Source organism: Nomascus leucogenys, chromosome 9 (assembly GCF_006542625.1).
Source record: "Nomascus leucogenys isolate Asia chromosome 9, Asia_NLE_v1, whole genome shotgun sequence".
Taxonomy (NCBI): Eukaryota; Metazoa; Chordata; class Mammalia; order Primates; family Hylobatidae; genus Nomascus; species Nomascus leucogenys.
The window spans coordinates 84,244,080-84,260,654 of NC_044389.1; the positions used below are offsets into that span (position 1 = coordinate 84,244,080).

At 32.7% G+C, this 16,575-nt stretch overlaps 1 protein-coding gene across 2 annotated transcripts in view; it reads left to right on the forward strand.

Annotated features, from left to right (window-relative positions):
* BANK1 (B cell scaffold protein with ankyrin repeats 1) overlaps positions 1–16,575 on the forward strand; it is a 286,645-nt gene that overhangs the window by 87,421 nt on the left and 182,649 nt on the right. For both annotated transcript variants that reach the window (XM_003257482.2, XM_030819171.1), the window contains exon 6: positions 13,698–13,803. In XM_003257482.2, coding sequence (XP_003257530.2) covers positions 13,698–13,803 — 106 coding nt within the window. The remainder of the gene's footprint in view (positions 1–13,697; positions 13,804–16,575) is intronic.

Below are 16,575 nucleotides of genomic sequence, written 5' to 3' on the forward strand. Positions count from 1 at the left end.
ATCCAGTTTATAAAAACAAGGGCAAAAAATCTAAATAGACATTTCTCAAAAGAAGACATACAAATGGCAAACAGGCATACAAAAAGGTGCTTAACATCATTAATCATTAGAGAAGTGCAAATCAAAACTACCATGAGATATCATCTCACCGCAGTTAAAATGGCTTATATTCCAAAAGACAGGTAATAACAAATGCTGGTGAGGATGTGGAGAAAACTGTATGTCGGAAGGTAAATTAGTACAACCACTATGGAGAATAGTTTGGAGGTTCCTTAAGAAACTAAAAGTCGAGCCACCATGTGATCCAGTAATCCCACTGCTGGGTATATACCCAAAAGAAAGGAAATCAGTGTATCAAAGAGATATCTGCACTCCCATGTTTGTTGCAGCACTGTTCAAAATAGCCAAAATTTGGAAGCAACCTAAGTGTCCATCAACAAATGAATGGATAAAGAAAATGTCATCCTTGTACACAAGGGAGTACTATTCAGCCACAAAATAGAATGAGATCCTCTCATTTGCAACAACATGGATAGAACTGGAGGACAGTATGCTTAGCGAATTAAATTAGGCACAGAAAGACAAACATCGCATGTTCTCATTTATATGTGTTGACTTAATAGTCAAAACAATTGAACTCATGGAGCTAGAGAGTAGAAGGATGGTTACCAGAGGCTGGAATGGTTAGTGGGGGTTTGGGTGGGGGAGGTGGGGATGGTTAATGGGTCCAAAAAAAAAGAATAATGAATAAGACCTAATATTTGATAACACAGTGATTATAGTCAATAGTAATTTCGTTGTACATTTTAAAGTAACTAAAAAAGTGTCATTGGATTGTTTGTAACACAAAGGATAAATGCTTGAGGGGATGCATACCCCGTTTTACACGATGTGATTATTACACATTGTATACCTGTATCAAAACATCTCATGTACCCCATAAATATATATATTCTTTTGGGTACCTAATATGTACCCAACAGAAATCAAAATTTAAAATTTAAAAAACAAAACAAAAAAAAGATAGATAGTGAAATGAAAGCTGCCCTCTTAAAATACTTTGTTTTTTATTTATGAAATTGAATAAATGATCTGATGCCTAAGAAAGTGTTGAACTCTAAGAAGTGTCAGGTACTAGAAAAATTAAGAACTTATTCTGTACACTTTTCTTCATTTTCTACCTCAGTAATACACCATGTTAATACATTTCTTTACTGACTTTTAACAGCACACAATTCCAGTCCTACCTTTAAGGAAATATTTGCTATTCAAAAAGGCCTGAGATAGTACCACCCTTTCAAAAGACTGCATATTGTTTTTCCTTTAATGGAAAGTGGCTGCATGGCTTAGGTGCATTAGTTCTGAATGAGGCAGGAGCAAGAGTTAGATTATTTTACTAAATCAGCAGTCACATACTTCATGGAAACTCTGTTTCCTTAGGGCTAAAGGAATGTCCTTATGTGTACAATGAAGATGCTAGAATATATTATCACCAGGATCACTTTCAACTCAAGTATTCCATAATTCTATGCCAAAAAATTTCTTAGATTGAGAATTACAACCACTGTCTATTCTGGAAGATCGACTTACAAATATGTGGGCACTCTGTGTATGCTTTATTTCACTTTTATTTGCATTTCTTCTTAGCTGTCCATCCAAAGAAGAAGCAAATCATTCGAGTTCTATGTATCTTCCATCACTTTTATTACTTGTTCCATATTCCTGATGGAAGGTTTGAGATAAGTGGAGAAAGAACAGTCAATAAAATGCAGTTTGGAGATTCACTTCTGGATTCACTTTTTCATGTTATTTGTGTCCCTTATTAGAATGGATCAATAAGAATAATGCATATCTATTGAAGCTTGTATTTTACTCATAACATAAGTGACGTTTCTTTTGTGCTGCGTTTCCACCTGTAATAATAGTCAAAGGAAAATAATTCCAAATTGGGGTAGTTCAGATTTAATGATTATATTCACTTCAGTTACAAATCATTGAACTAAACAGAAGCATACCACTTAGTACACTTATGCATTTATTAAAAAATAATAAATTGGTCAACTTTAACAGCAGATATACTAGCTGTTGTGAGAAGACAATATGTATTTCTGAGTACAATTACTTAGCCATTAATACAACCAACTATTGATTCTCTACAATTTTTGAAATCTTATAAGCCATCTTAGTCTATTTTCATAGTTATTGCCCCATATGTTATAACTTATATTTAGCTACTGTTAAGAATATATTTCACTAATGACTTATTAATTTATAGTTTCTTATCACTCAGTGGCAATAAATACTCTTCATTTTTTATTTATCCCAAACTAAAGCATCTTCATGCTTCTTATGTGGCCCTGTCTCATTGGCTGAGGTTGGCTTTGATCACCCGTGCAGAGGATGACTGTGTGCTGATGTGAGTGCTGCCTGTAACCAACCCCATTCAAGGGAAAGCTCTGGTTTTACTACCTGCTTTTTTAGAGGGTTCATGTCTTTAACCAGAAGAAACATTTTAAAACAATCCAGAAAAACAAAGCACAAGTCAAACACAGTTAATAATGTTTCTTTACGACTACTATTCCATAATGAGATAATTAGAGAAAATTAGACGATCTGCTTCTGATAGGAACAAACCTCAAATCATCAATAACTCTTTGGAAATTAGAAGACTAAAAAATTCCCATGCCAAAAATATGCTTGCTTGTATTTTCTAAAAGTCACCATGCAATCTTGTGGGCCTCTGTACTAATAACAGTTATAGTACAGTATCAATAATAAGATAAAGAAATAAAGTAGATATATAATTTGGAAACTCAAAACTCTCTTTGGAATTCTTAAATTATGCTTTTACAGTAAACCAAATCAAGACACGGGAAATAAGTAAAAGAAGTATTTTTGAAAAGGAAAATGTAACTTCTAAGAATTCTTCCCCACCAATTCCCTATAGTTCAGCCATTTAATTTTGTTAACCTTGGTACCTTAGGTAGCAAAACACAAACAAGTATACATCAATTATGCTCAAGTCTTTCCTAATAAATCCAATGGACGTTTTTCGTGTCAATTTAACTTGAGTTTTCAGCAGCAATTAACACCATTGACCAAAGTTACTGTCCTGATTCAACTTTTTTTTGTTTTCTTCACTTCCATGAGCCATCTTTTCCTGGTTTTCCTCTCACTTCCGTGGTGCTTCCTTCTCAATATTCTTTGTAGTTTCTTCATTCTGTGACCTATAAAATAAAGTTCCTAATTGATCAAGTTTTGATTCTTAGACTCTCTTTATTCCTTGATAAATATTCCCTCTGCATATTATCTCATTAATTCTTAAGGTATATTTCAAATGTGGATTCCCTTTAAACTCCATTTTTTTAGTGCTGTCTCTCAGGAAATGCATCATCATCAGTCCAGTTTAAAAACCTCAAACGTAAGAGTCTCCTTAATGTCTTCTTACATCCTTACTCTACAAATTCAATCCATACTAATACATATAGTGTTACTTACTAAATATTGGTCACTTCTCTTCACATCTCAACAGTTCTAACACTTTAGTCCATTGCTTTTTCTTTTGCCTAACCTACTATAATAGCCTCCTTATTGGTCCTCCACCATAAGTTCTTGCACGCCTCCTACTATCTCAGATTCATAGTCTGGGAGGTTTGTTGTTTGTTTGTTTGTTTTGTTTTGTTTTGTATTTTTCTGAGACGGAGTTTCACTCTTGTCACTCAGGCTGGAGTGCAGTGGCGAGATCTGGGCTCACTGCAACCTCCGCGCCCTCTCCCCTTCTGGTTCAAGCGATTCTCCTGCCTCAGTCTCCCAAGTAGCTGGGATTACAGGCACCTGCCTCCACGCCCGGCTAATTTTTGTATTTTTAATAGAGACGGGGTTTCTCCATGTTGGCAGGCTGGTCTGGAACACCTGACCTCAGGTGATCCACCGGCCTCGGCTTCCCAAAGTGCTAGGATTACAGGCGTGAGCCACCACACCCAGCCTGGGAGGTTCTTTTAAAAAGAAAGTTCTCAGCATGTAATTCTGCTCCAGCATTTCAATGGATTCCAATTTTGGGGTGAATTAAAATATTTGACATGAGCCATGTAGCCCTGCAAAGACTGTCCCTTCTCCTTCTCTCCAGTTTAATCTCACTTTTCTACCTCTCCCTGTGCATTCCAGGCACACTGGTCTGCTTATTTCCCGGACCATGCCGTGCAGTCTACTACAGGGAACTTTGCATGGGCTCCTCTATCTAACTGAAGCACTTTTCCAGTTCCCCCTTTATTTTCACTATTTTCACCTAGTTAATTCTCAATGCTCCTCTAAATTCTTTATTCTAGTATCTCTTCCTCAGTGAATCCTTCCCTCATCTTATACAACTCCCTGTATATCTCTTTGTAAAACTTCTAATTTGACATCTATGTGTGTGACATGTCTCAGATTAATGCCTGCCTTTCATTACCATGGTCAGTAAGAGCAAAGATACTATCTACAGTTGTGCATTGGCTAACAATGGGAACATGTTCTGAGAAATGCATTGTTAAGCAATTTCAGCATTGTGCAAACATCACTCAGTGTACTTATCCAAACCTAGGCTAGGAGTATAGCCTACTACACACCTAGGCCTAGTATAGCCTGTTGCTCCTAGACCACAAATGTGTATAGAACATTAATACACTGAATAATGTAGGCAACTATAACGCAATAGGAAATAGTTGTATATCTGAACATACCTAAACATAGAAAATACAATTAAAATGTAATATAAAATATTTTTAAAAGGTGCATCCATAGGCAGCTCTATTATAATTTGGGACCACTGTTGTATATGAGGTCTGTCATTGACCAAAATATTCTTATACAGTACATGGCTGTATTTAGTTCTCTGTTTTATCTCCAGGACCAAGGATACTGTAAGACACATGGCTGCTCAATAAATATTTTGTTAGGCAAATAGGAGGTGAAATAATTTTATACATTAAGTTTCCCACCCAGTTTTAAGTGATCCACTTATTAGAGGCCTTTGTTCCAGTTGCCACTAGCACAGGCGCAGCCCCTTTTTTAGGAGGCAGTGGGACTACTGGCTGAAGCAGAAACAGCAAGGCAAAGAAGGGAAGTGCCAGAAAGGAAAGAATCAAATGGATATAAACAAGATGGATTCTGTCACATAGCTTGTAACCTAGCTCCCAAAACAAACTAAAAAAGAAATTTCTAAAATATTTTCAATAAATCATAGCATCATTTATAGAAAGCATTATTGAGAGACATTGTTTTGAGTATGTTATTGCTATATTTGTTTTAAAACTTCTTATATTTAACAGTACGTTGTTACAAAATGGTTACTAAAAAGAGGCAAAGGTAAGAAAGGGCATGGTTCTTATGATTTATTTAATGCCTACAATAGAAACACTTTGATTTGTCTCTCACATTATGAATGTCATTAAGTATCTCAATTAATGAGTCTGTTCAAGTTTGGTCATGTTAAAATTTGAGACCTTTTGACATTAGGAATTAACAATATATTGAGGGGGGGGAATGTTGAAAAACTCAGCACAATCAAGCTTCAGTCATTACTCCAGAAGTGTATTAAGAAAACGTTTATCAGATTGTCTTTACATAAATTATGATGTTCATGGATTTTGCATGATTGATGGGGATGCTAGTCATTCCCCAGTATTTTTTTCCTTTCTTACAGCATAATATAACGTTCATCTGAGCACATGGAAATATTGCATTTCCTCCCTTGAAGCTAGGTGTAGCCATATGACTAAGTGTTGCCCAATGGCATGGCATGTCAGTGGAAGCAATATGTGCAAATTTATGAGCATGTCCGTAAAAGACGAGTGGAGTCATGCTCTCTCCCTCACTGGCTTTTTCTTTTGACTGGTTTGAATTCCAACAAGGAAGTGATGGATGAACCTTCTTGTACCATGAAGATGATATATAACAGTGAAACTCTAGACAGAAAGGGCCTAGATGCCTAAATCCAGGGTTTCTTTCTTGTTTAAGCCACTATCACTTTGGGTCTCTGTATTGCAATAGCAAAATCTACATTCTAACTAATTTAAAAGTTGTGTGTTATTTAATTTAAGAATTTAGAAATAATAAACAGACTATGTGTTTTGTCAGTGGAAAAGCCAGTCTGGAGGGTCACATCTCCTTATTGCTAGACTTACATGCTTTTCTTATATCATGATTACATTTCATGAGTTTTTGTATCTAAGAGTTCACATAATAGTATTTAGAGAAAATCGAATTTTTACTGGAAATTTTGCATATCTACATTTACAAGACTACATTTAATATTTACATTTAAACTTCTAAAAAATTCTGTCGGTTAATTATTATTGTGATTCATAGCTAATGAGTCCTGGAGCAGGCATTTAAATGCAGATTCCTTGAATCTCAAAACATATTTTCTTCATGTTATAATACTACTTGCAAGTATTTAAAGAGGTTCTACGACTATATGAAAACCTAATCAATAATACATATAAAATCATTTGCATTGTTTTATATATTTGTTTTTGTATTTATAGTCACAGATATTGCAATTCAAAGAAATGATTCATTCAAAACAGAAAATTAAGTTGATAAAAGAAAATATCTCTTTTAGATTTATACATTTACATTATTATTTTAAATTAACTGCTTTGAGCTGAGCACATATAAAGTTTAAAAAAAATCTTTGCATAACCCTAGAAAACATTTGCTTTGCTCTTTTTTTCTGTCATTTTCTTTACAAGCTACAGTAAGATTTTTTTAAAGATATGTAAACTACTTATCAAATTTTACTTTAAATGGCTGTTTTGGCTCTTTTTCATGGCACACATTTAAGAACAGAGGAACAAACGAGATGACCTTTCTTTTACTAGTGAAACTTAAACAAGCACAGCAATTTGTTATAAGAAGAAGAGCAAGGCTGTTTTCAGCTCAACCGTTGACTTTCCTTTTAGATACTTCTTGGCCTACCTCCATTAATGGAAGCTAGAAAGACCAGATTCCAACATTTTTAACTAACCTTGCAGTTAGACATGTCACGTGAGAGAGTTTTCAACAACAAGACACAAGGGGACATCTTTGAAACTTTTGCTTTTCTGATTAAACAAAGAAAAAGAATAGATATGGTTGGCTGTATCCCCCTCTCCCAGTACCCCCACCTCCCACACACATCACTTTCCTCCCTCTTTCTGGCTAAACATCAGTATAATGCTGGGAACTGCAGTGGTGATGTTGAAGTCATGGGAGCATAATTTATTCTTTACTTAAATACTATTTCAGATTTTATTCTTCTCTCCATGATTAGAATGCAGGATTAAATTTAGTGTGTTTAGAAGGTAAAGATCTAAGTTAGAATCTTTATTTACCACTTATTAGCTCTGCCAATTTGGGTGTTACTGAATTTTTTGTACCATGATTATCACCTCTGTAAAAGTAGACATTTAGAAAAATCTACCTTGCAGGATGTTATAAAAGTTAGAGATAGGTTATATAGAGCCTAGCACATTAGCAGTGCTCCACATGTGGTAGTTATTACTATTAGTTAAACTGTTTGAATCTGTTCATTGCATGCTTATTCCTATAACATATATCCTTTTACAGCACTCCAGTGATCTGAAATGCTTCCCAGCTATTTACATTATGTAATACTGTCCTAAAATGCTTTCAAAGACAGTCTCTCGATGCCATTTTGCTCAGTGTTCACACCCCTCATCAAAGAGAGGAGTGAAATCCAACTTCGAAGGGGTGCTTTTATATAAATACCTATATATCTCAAGGAATTCAGTTTTGTGTAATAAATATTTGGGGGGATTGTTAGTATTTAATTAAACTTATTTTTTAGATAATTGTACATTCATATATAGTTGTAGTTTATATAGAAAGGGACTGTGTGTTATGGTAGTTTGTGTTTTTCAAGGACTTGGTTCATTTCATCTAAATCATCAAACTCGTGTATGTAGAATTGTTCATATACTCCCTTTTATTCTTTTGATGTCCGCAGCGTTTATATTGATATCTTTTGTTTCATTTGTGATATTTGTAATCTGCATTTTCTCCCTATTTTTCTTTGTAAGTCTTGCTAGAAGTTTGTCAATGTTATTGATCTTTTAAAAGAATCACTTGTTACTATACTTTTTCTTCGTTGTTTTCATACTTTCAATTTTGAGTTCTGCTGTTATTGTTCTCTTGTTCTGCTTGCTTTGAGTTTGTTATGTTCTTTTTCTGAATTCTTGAAGTAGGAACCTAGATAATTGATTTGAGACTTTCTCTCTTTTCCAATGTATCATAAAATTTTCTCAGCCATCCTTTAGCTGTGTTCCAAAAATTTTGGTATGTTGTATTTCACTTTAATTCAGTTTAATGTATTTTTAAAATTCTGTTCAGAGTTTCTTTTTGACCCACAGATTACTTAGTAGCATTGTTGTTTGGTTTCTTAATGTTTGGACACTTTCCTATGATCTTTCTGTTATGGATTTCTAGTTTGATTCCATGCGGTCAGAAAAGACACTGTATGATTTAAATTATTCTAGATTTGTTAATATTTGTTTTTTGTCTCAGGATATGATCTATCTTGGTATAAGTTTCTCAAACCCTTGGAAAGAATGTATTCTGCTGTTACTGGATGGAGTGGTCTATGTATGTGGATTGATGCTGATGGGTTAGATCACTGGGATGATGGTGTGTTTGAATTTTTTATTTTTTCCTGATTTTCTGTCTACCAACTGTAGAAAGAGAGATGTTTAAGTCATCACTGTCATTGTGGAGTTGTCTGTTTCTCCTTTCAGTTCTGTCCATTTTTCCTTCACATTCTTTGAAGTTTTGTTTTTTGGTGCATACATATTCAGGATTACTATGTCCTCTTGATGGATTGACTCTGTCATTATATAATGTCCCTTTCTGTCTCCTGTAATTTTTTTTTGCTCTGATGTCTATTTTATTGATATTAATATAGGCATTTTTGCTTTCCTTTGTAATTTTTGCATGCTGTATCTGTTTTATTCTTCTACTTTCAACCTGCTAATTTTACTTATTATAAATATTATTAAAGTATTTATAATTTTATTTATTATAAAAACCTGCTAATTTTATTATAAAAAATAAATAAATTTTATAATTATTTATTATTATAAAGAGAACATATGGTTAAATCATATTTTTAAACCTACTCTATTTTTTGTTTTTAATTTTCTCTGTTTTCATTTCTGTTTTTTTTTTTCTTGCTTTCCTGTGTGTGTGTGTTTTTTTTTTTTTTTAAAGAAATTCACTTTGATGTATCTCTGGTATTTTAAGCGCACCTATTTGCACAACTTTTTTAGTTGTTGATGTAGGTATTATATTATATATACAAAACTTATAGTCTAGCACTGTCTTCATTTTACCAGTTTGAGTGAAGTATAAAAATCCTACCTCCTTTGACTTCTCTTTACCCATCCCTCATTTATAATATAAATGCCTTAGATATTTTGACTACATATATTTAGAACACGTAAGACAGTGTTATACCTTATCTTTAACTGTCAAGTATGAGTTAGAAAACTCAAGAGAAGAAGGAAAGCCTATCATACTTACTTATACTTTTGCTTACTGTGTTCTTGCTCTCCGATGTGCCAAAAAGTCTTCTTTCATTATACCCTTATGGTTTAGAGAACTTTTCTTTCTCCATTATTTTAGGCCACATCGGCTGATAACAGATTCCCTTAGTTTTTCTTTATCAGAAATGCTTTGATTTTCTCTTCAGTCCTGAAGGGTGTTTTTTGCTGGGCATAAGATTCTGGGTTGATAGTTCTTTTCTATTAACACTTGACAAATATTTTGCCACTTCTTTCTGTCCTTCATAGCTGCTTCTAGCAGTCTGTTTTTACCATATAGATAAAGTTTTATTTATTTTTCACTTTTTTCAAAATCTTTTCTTTGTATTTTTGAAGTTTTGTTTTTTGGTGCATACATATTCAGGATTACTATGTCCTCTTGATGAATTGACTCTGTCAATAGGTTTATGCCTCTTGCCAAATTCAGGAAGTTTCTAGAAATTATTTCCTTGTGTACTTTTTCATCCCCACCCTGTTTCTCATCTCTTCCTGGGACTCTGATCACAAGAATGTTCAGTCTTTTGTTATAGTCTTAAAAGTGCTTGAAACTGCTTATTTCTTTCAGTGTATTTTCTTCCTATTGTTCCGATTGAGTAATTTTTATTGTTCTTTCTTCAAGTTCATTGATTGTTTCCTCTGTTCTCTTCATGTCACTGTTAAGCCTACCCAGTGAGGTATAATTTTGATTACTGTATTTTCAGTTCTAAAAATCCTGGTTGGCTCTTCTTTGTATCTTCTATTTATTTGCTGAGAATTTCTGTTTTCCTGATAAAGCTTTCTATTTTTTATTTCTTTCAAGCATGATAATAATTGCTTGCTGAACTACATTTTTTTACCAGAGCTGTTTTCAAACCTTTGACAGATAATTCTAACATCTTTTTCCTTATGGTGTTGGCATTTTTATTGGTTGTTTCTTTACAATCAATTTGCGGTCTTCCAGGTACTTCATATAAAAAGTGATTTTCTACTGAAAGTTGGACACTTTATTTGTATTTAGGGAGAGGAAAAAGGAAAGTAGGACTACTACATCTTTCCAGAAGTAAATTCCATAATTCTGAATATTATTTAAAATATAATTTATATCTTTATTATATTTATATTTTCTAGTTAGGAAGAAATAGTCATAATAATAAAGTTGTTTATCAGAAATAAGTGTAGCTTTATATAACACTTTCAGATTCAAATAGAGTTGTGATTTATAAATAAATATGCAAATGATTTTTAAGTGGGAGTAGTCTAACACTTTGTTCATAAACATAAAGCATTGTTTTTTAACCAGCCTTCTGGCTATTTAATTTCTCAGTCTGTTTTCTCTTTTCTTTTTCCAATATTCTCAATAAATACAGATGCATGTATGCATGTATATGTATATGTATGTATTTATTATGGATATGTATTTAATTTGTCCAGTAACAAAATAATAACACTAATATAATTTCATCATTTTGTTCTGTTCTTAATTTCACATCAAGTTCATTAACTAAAGTCTTAGGATGAATGTGATTTTTGATGAGCAAACTTTATACTATTTTACTTCAATCTTTCTTTTTGAAAGATTGGTACAATTGTATCACCTTCATCAAATGTTCTTTGGGTTGCACAGTTTATTATAAGAAGAGAAAAATTCTAATTTATATCATTTTAAAATTTCAAAGCCAATGTTTAGAAAGGATGCATATTTTGTCTTTGAAACATAATTTTAAAAGAAGCATAACTACTCCAGTCAGATATTTTTGGTTAGGTTGTCTTCTAAGGAGAAATCTTGGAATTATTTTTCATAGCCATATCTGTGATTTTTCACATCTTTGTTTTGTGTTATATACCACTAATTTATATGCAAGCATAATACTAGGAGTATGATTATTAAATTAAGATAGAAGTGGTTAGATTCAACTAACTATGGTGGGCTGGAATATTAGGAGTTATCCATATTCTTTCCTAATTAATTGTCTTTGTCTATGTGGTGACCTTTTATTCCTCATTCTGAATACATTGCTACTTTATTTTTAAAATTCAACTATATTATCTATAGCATTTCTCTCGCTAAAGTGCTGTGGTACCCTCCATGAGAAATGGTAGTTTTCATATTCCTAGTGGGAACTCTTGCTGTTTTGAATTCTCATCTGTGTTTTAGAATCTCAGATCTGGAAGGAATCCCAGAAGCTATTTTATGCCTAACTTATACATGAGTGTAATAACTCTATGCCACACCAATCTCTACCCACTAGATTTTGTATATTTTTAAAAAGAAACAGCGATGGATCTCCTCATGTAAAAATGTCAATGGCTAGATAATATGCTATGCAGAACTGTCACGGCCATTGAGACAAATTTTAAAGAAAATTTACAAACTAATGTTATGATTTTCATATATTTAAAATTTCTTTCATCAGTTTGTATCACTAAAACACATTTTTTAGCTTTAGTATAAAGTGTCAACATATTACCAATAATTTTTTGCCCCACTGCTCCTTTCAAAGGCTTCCCGAAGAGATTAAAACAATAATAACAACAATAACAACAATAATATAAAATTGTGTCATCTTCATTTATAGGGTAGGTTCCACTGAATATAAATACTCAACTACATAAACAATCATAATTATGCTAAAACCTAAATAAGTTTAATTTATTTTACATTATAAATGTTTCCACATTAAGCTTTATAGGCCTGAAACAGTTACTCATTGCATACAAAATGAATTGCAAACTTATCAGGTGTTCAAGGCCCTATTTGAAATGCCCACTTCCTTTTTATCTCTCATTCTTCTTTTTCTTATGGAAGTACCTAGAGTCCTTAACCAGGCCATGCATATGATACCTACATGCCTATATGCAATTTGTTTGTTTAGTCTAGAATGCTCCTTGTGTGTATGATCATCTCAATTTGGAGCATGTCTTCCATAAAGCCTTTGCTGGCCAGTTCTTTCTTCGTGCAATTGAGGCAGTTTCCTTTTGCCCACACTACACCTAACTCATAGTGACTTTCAACATGGTGCCTGGGACTCTTCATTGCCCACATGTGATTACATTACTGAATTTTTGGAAGGCAGAGCTTGTTGTCATATTTTCCCTTCTTTTTTTAAAAAATATAATCCAGAGCTAAGATTATATTTGCACAGTCTGTGATGTTTACTAGATGCTTATGAATGCTGGGTTTTGTTATGCATTACATAGCTACAAGTTGAGAAAACGATTTTTCATTCCTTCTTTACACTTCTTAGCACGACTTTCAAGAAATCCAGGGAGACCTAAACCACTTTATTACTTGCACCCAGAATTCTGAAAAATTAAGAAATAAAGGAACAAAAATATCTTTTTTTTTCAGTACAGTTATTTAATTTGTGACTATGTCTTGACAATATTTATAGTTTTATTTTTGGAAATCCTTTCAAAACTCTTAATTAGAAACTTTTGTTCCACAGTTCCCTCCTCATCCCATGACTGTGTTGACTGGCCCACCTCCTTAGCTGTAAACACCTGTGTCTTGAGCAATTTCATCCCAGTCATAGCATGACATAACACAACTTGAAAAGAATACTAGTTTTTGTAACAGGTTATATCATGGGCAGTAGAACACTAGAATACTGGATGGCTCTTCCCAAGATGCTTAGGTTAGAGAAATAGAGTAGAATATAGTTACTCTGTATCTGCAGGGGAAAAGAAAGGCCAAGGTAAATATTTTCCCTCACTTAGACACGGCAATAATATAACAAGACCATTTCACTTCTGATCCTTAAGTTGAAGAAAAAGACTCATCATTTTATTATTTCGTTTATTAAACTGCAAAATATATTTTTACCAAAATTTATTATTGAAATAAATTTCATGGTTATCCTTGACCTATTGTAATTCTCTTTAAAATTTATATTTGAGCAAAGTTATAGTTTCTTATCCAAAAGCAGAGACTTTTATTTCTTGAATCCATTTTTCTGTTATCTTAATAATTGGTTTTTAGACAAGGCCCTTATGTTTTGATTTATTCTTTCTAAAAAGTTATCAGTATTACTAAAGATTAGCCATTGTTTACTCCAGTTAATAAATTTTTGTTAAATTGCACTAAAATGAGTTTCTATGTAAATAATTAACCTAGTGAAAATTTTCTTTTTCACTTGAAAACAGAATAGCATTGAAGAACTTGATGGTGTCCTTACATCTGTATTCAAACATGAGATACCATATTATGAGTTCCAATCTCTTCAAACTGAAATTTGCTCTCAAAACAAGTGTGAGTATTTTCCAGCTGCATCAATTATTCTTTATATCACATTCCATTCTATGTAACTCTTTAATAAATGTTATAACCAAAAATATAGGTAGCTGCACTGCTGATGAGATGATTTAGACAACTCCTGACTCCTGGTGAAAGGGTACATTAGTACAAACTTCTGAATGTTCATTTGGTAATTTTTTTTTTATCTCAGGCCTTAAAAATGCATATAACTTTTGCAATTAAAAAGCTTACTTCTTGACTTTTACTCTAAGGAAATGTTTGGGCAACTTCGTTTATGATAGAAATTATTCATCATATCATTGTTTATAACAACCAAAAAGTGGAAATATGTTACAAAGATAAGTAATTGATTATATGTATTTTCATACATCTATTAATGCAACCACCAGAAATTAATATTATTATAAATTTATTTGCTTGCCAGGGTGATGTTTTGGTGTATACTTAAGTGAATAAAAAGCAGGCTATGTAGCAGAGAGAGAGTGTGATCATCTGTTTAAAAAAGTACATGTAAATTTAACAGCATATAAATTTATATATATAAATTGATGATCTGGACAGGTAAGTTTATGTATAAAAATTGATGTTCACAGTAGTTATGTTTGGGTTGTGCAATTTCAAATATTACATCTTGTTTCACCTCATTGAATCTATATTTTCTACAACAACTGTGTATTATATATGTGGTTAAAAATATACAAATATCAAGAAAAGTGTATGTAGGAGATATACATGAAAAATTGTATTTCCAGATGTCATCGTGAGGTCAGTAGTATATTTTAGAACTTTTTTTTTGTTCCTGCATAGTTTGTTGACATACTGTTTATAATTCATTTATATGCCTGCTGTGTGTGAAACCCTAAAGTAGACATGTAATGGTGAATATGACAGACATGAAGCTAAAGAATATGATAAGTCTACTGTTGACATATTAAAAATTAATGAGCAGGGTTTTATTTTCTGTAGGGTTTCTGTGCTATTTAAAACAGTTTTGTCATCAGCCTGGAAGGCTTCAAGACAGCAATAAGAAAAGAGTAGGAGTCCTAAGGCACAACTGCTTGTGATTCACCTAGATATGTGAGAAGCTGCATAAGGGTGAGGTTCCGTTAGGAAGAAAAGCCAATGGTATGCTAGCTGTGAATAAGTACTCTTGTGAAATTAGCGACATTTTATTTTTGTTTCCAATATACATTTAACAACATGTAATTCACCTACAAAATTAAATACTAGATGAGAATAGAAAAGGAACATGATATGATTATTTACCTACGAATACAACACATAATTTAACTGGAAAAAATAATATACATGTATTTATAGAAAGAATCAATTAGATAAACTTTGTGGTAGTGATTAACAATAGAATTTTAGATAAAGGGTACATTATTTTTCAAGGTGTGCTTCAAAAAGGAAGTGGGATTTTACCTAGGTCTTAAATAATTATAGTTGCCAAAAGAATGAAAATAATTTTCCAAAGATAGATAATTGATTATGTAAATTTTGGTGCATCTATTAATACAACCATCAGAAATTAATGTTATTGTAAATGTATTTGCTGGCTTGAATGATGTTCCAATGTATACTTAATTGAATAAAAAGCAGGCTAGGTAACAGGCTAGTTCTATTTGGAAATTATTTCAAAAGTCTTAATTAGGAACTTTTGTTCCACAAGCCACTCCTCACCTCGTGGCTTTGTTAATTGACCCATCTCCTCATCTCCTATAATCGCTTGTCTTCAGTGATTTGATCCTAGTCATAACCTTCATTCAAGCTAGGGAACCAATGAAGACAGAGAAAGGAAAAAGGAATTCTAGGCAAGAGAAAGTGCATACAATGGTGTGAAGATGGAATTATGACACAATTTTACACATTTCCTCAGCATTATATTTGCTTAGATTTCTGGAACCAAAATTGTGGAGATGGAGAAGATGGCATGGTTTTGGTCTCCTGTTTTTATATGTAAAGAATTCCAAATGAGATTAAAACTGCCTCTCAGTATACTGTTTAGATTGTGGAATATGAATTTTAGAGCTAAAAAAGCTGAGACAATTGTGGCCCCTTTTTTTTATAGATGGAGAACTATGGATGGGTTATATTGGAGCCCCTGAAAATATGAATCTGGTTCAGCAGGGTTGGGGTACATTCTAAGTGTTTGCCTTTTAAGAAGCTTCCAGGTGAAGCTGATGCTGCTACACCTCAGACCTCTCACTAGGTACCAAGACTTTAGAGCAATTGTTCTCAAACTTGGCTGCATATTGCAATCACCTGTGTAGCTTTTAAAACATCCTATGCCCAAGCCATACCCTATACCAATTTATTAATCTGGGAGTAGGTCCCAGCCATCAGTAGTTGTTACAGTTTCCCAGGTGATTTCAATGGGCAGTCAAATTTACTAGCCCCTAATTGCTTCAGTGTATTATAGACCAGCAAAATAATTCTTCCATATATTGAATTTTGACACAGAAAAAAATATTACCCTCTCTTAACAAAGGCTATAAAGATAGTAGTATATGAAAGTTTTGAACCATCACTATAATTTAATGATAATTTTGTATCTGAAAAAAGTTACAAAATTAAAAAAATTTAAAGCTAAAAATGAAAAGTTTAGTATAATACAGATAACTCATTCAGAAGCATTATTGCTGGGTATTACTGCATAACAGATGTTATAAAACCTATATATAACAGAGCCAAAGAATCTCCATAACATTAAGCTCTAATTTCTAATTAAAATACAAAATAACATAATATATGTAATAAGAATAT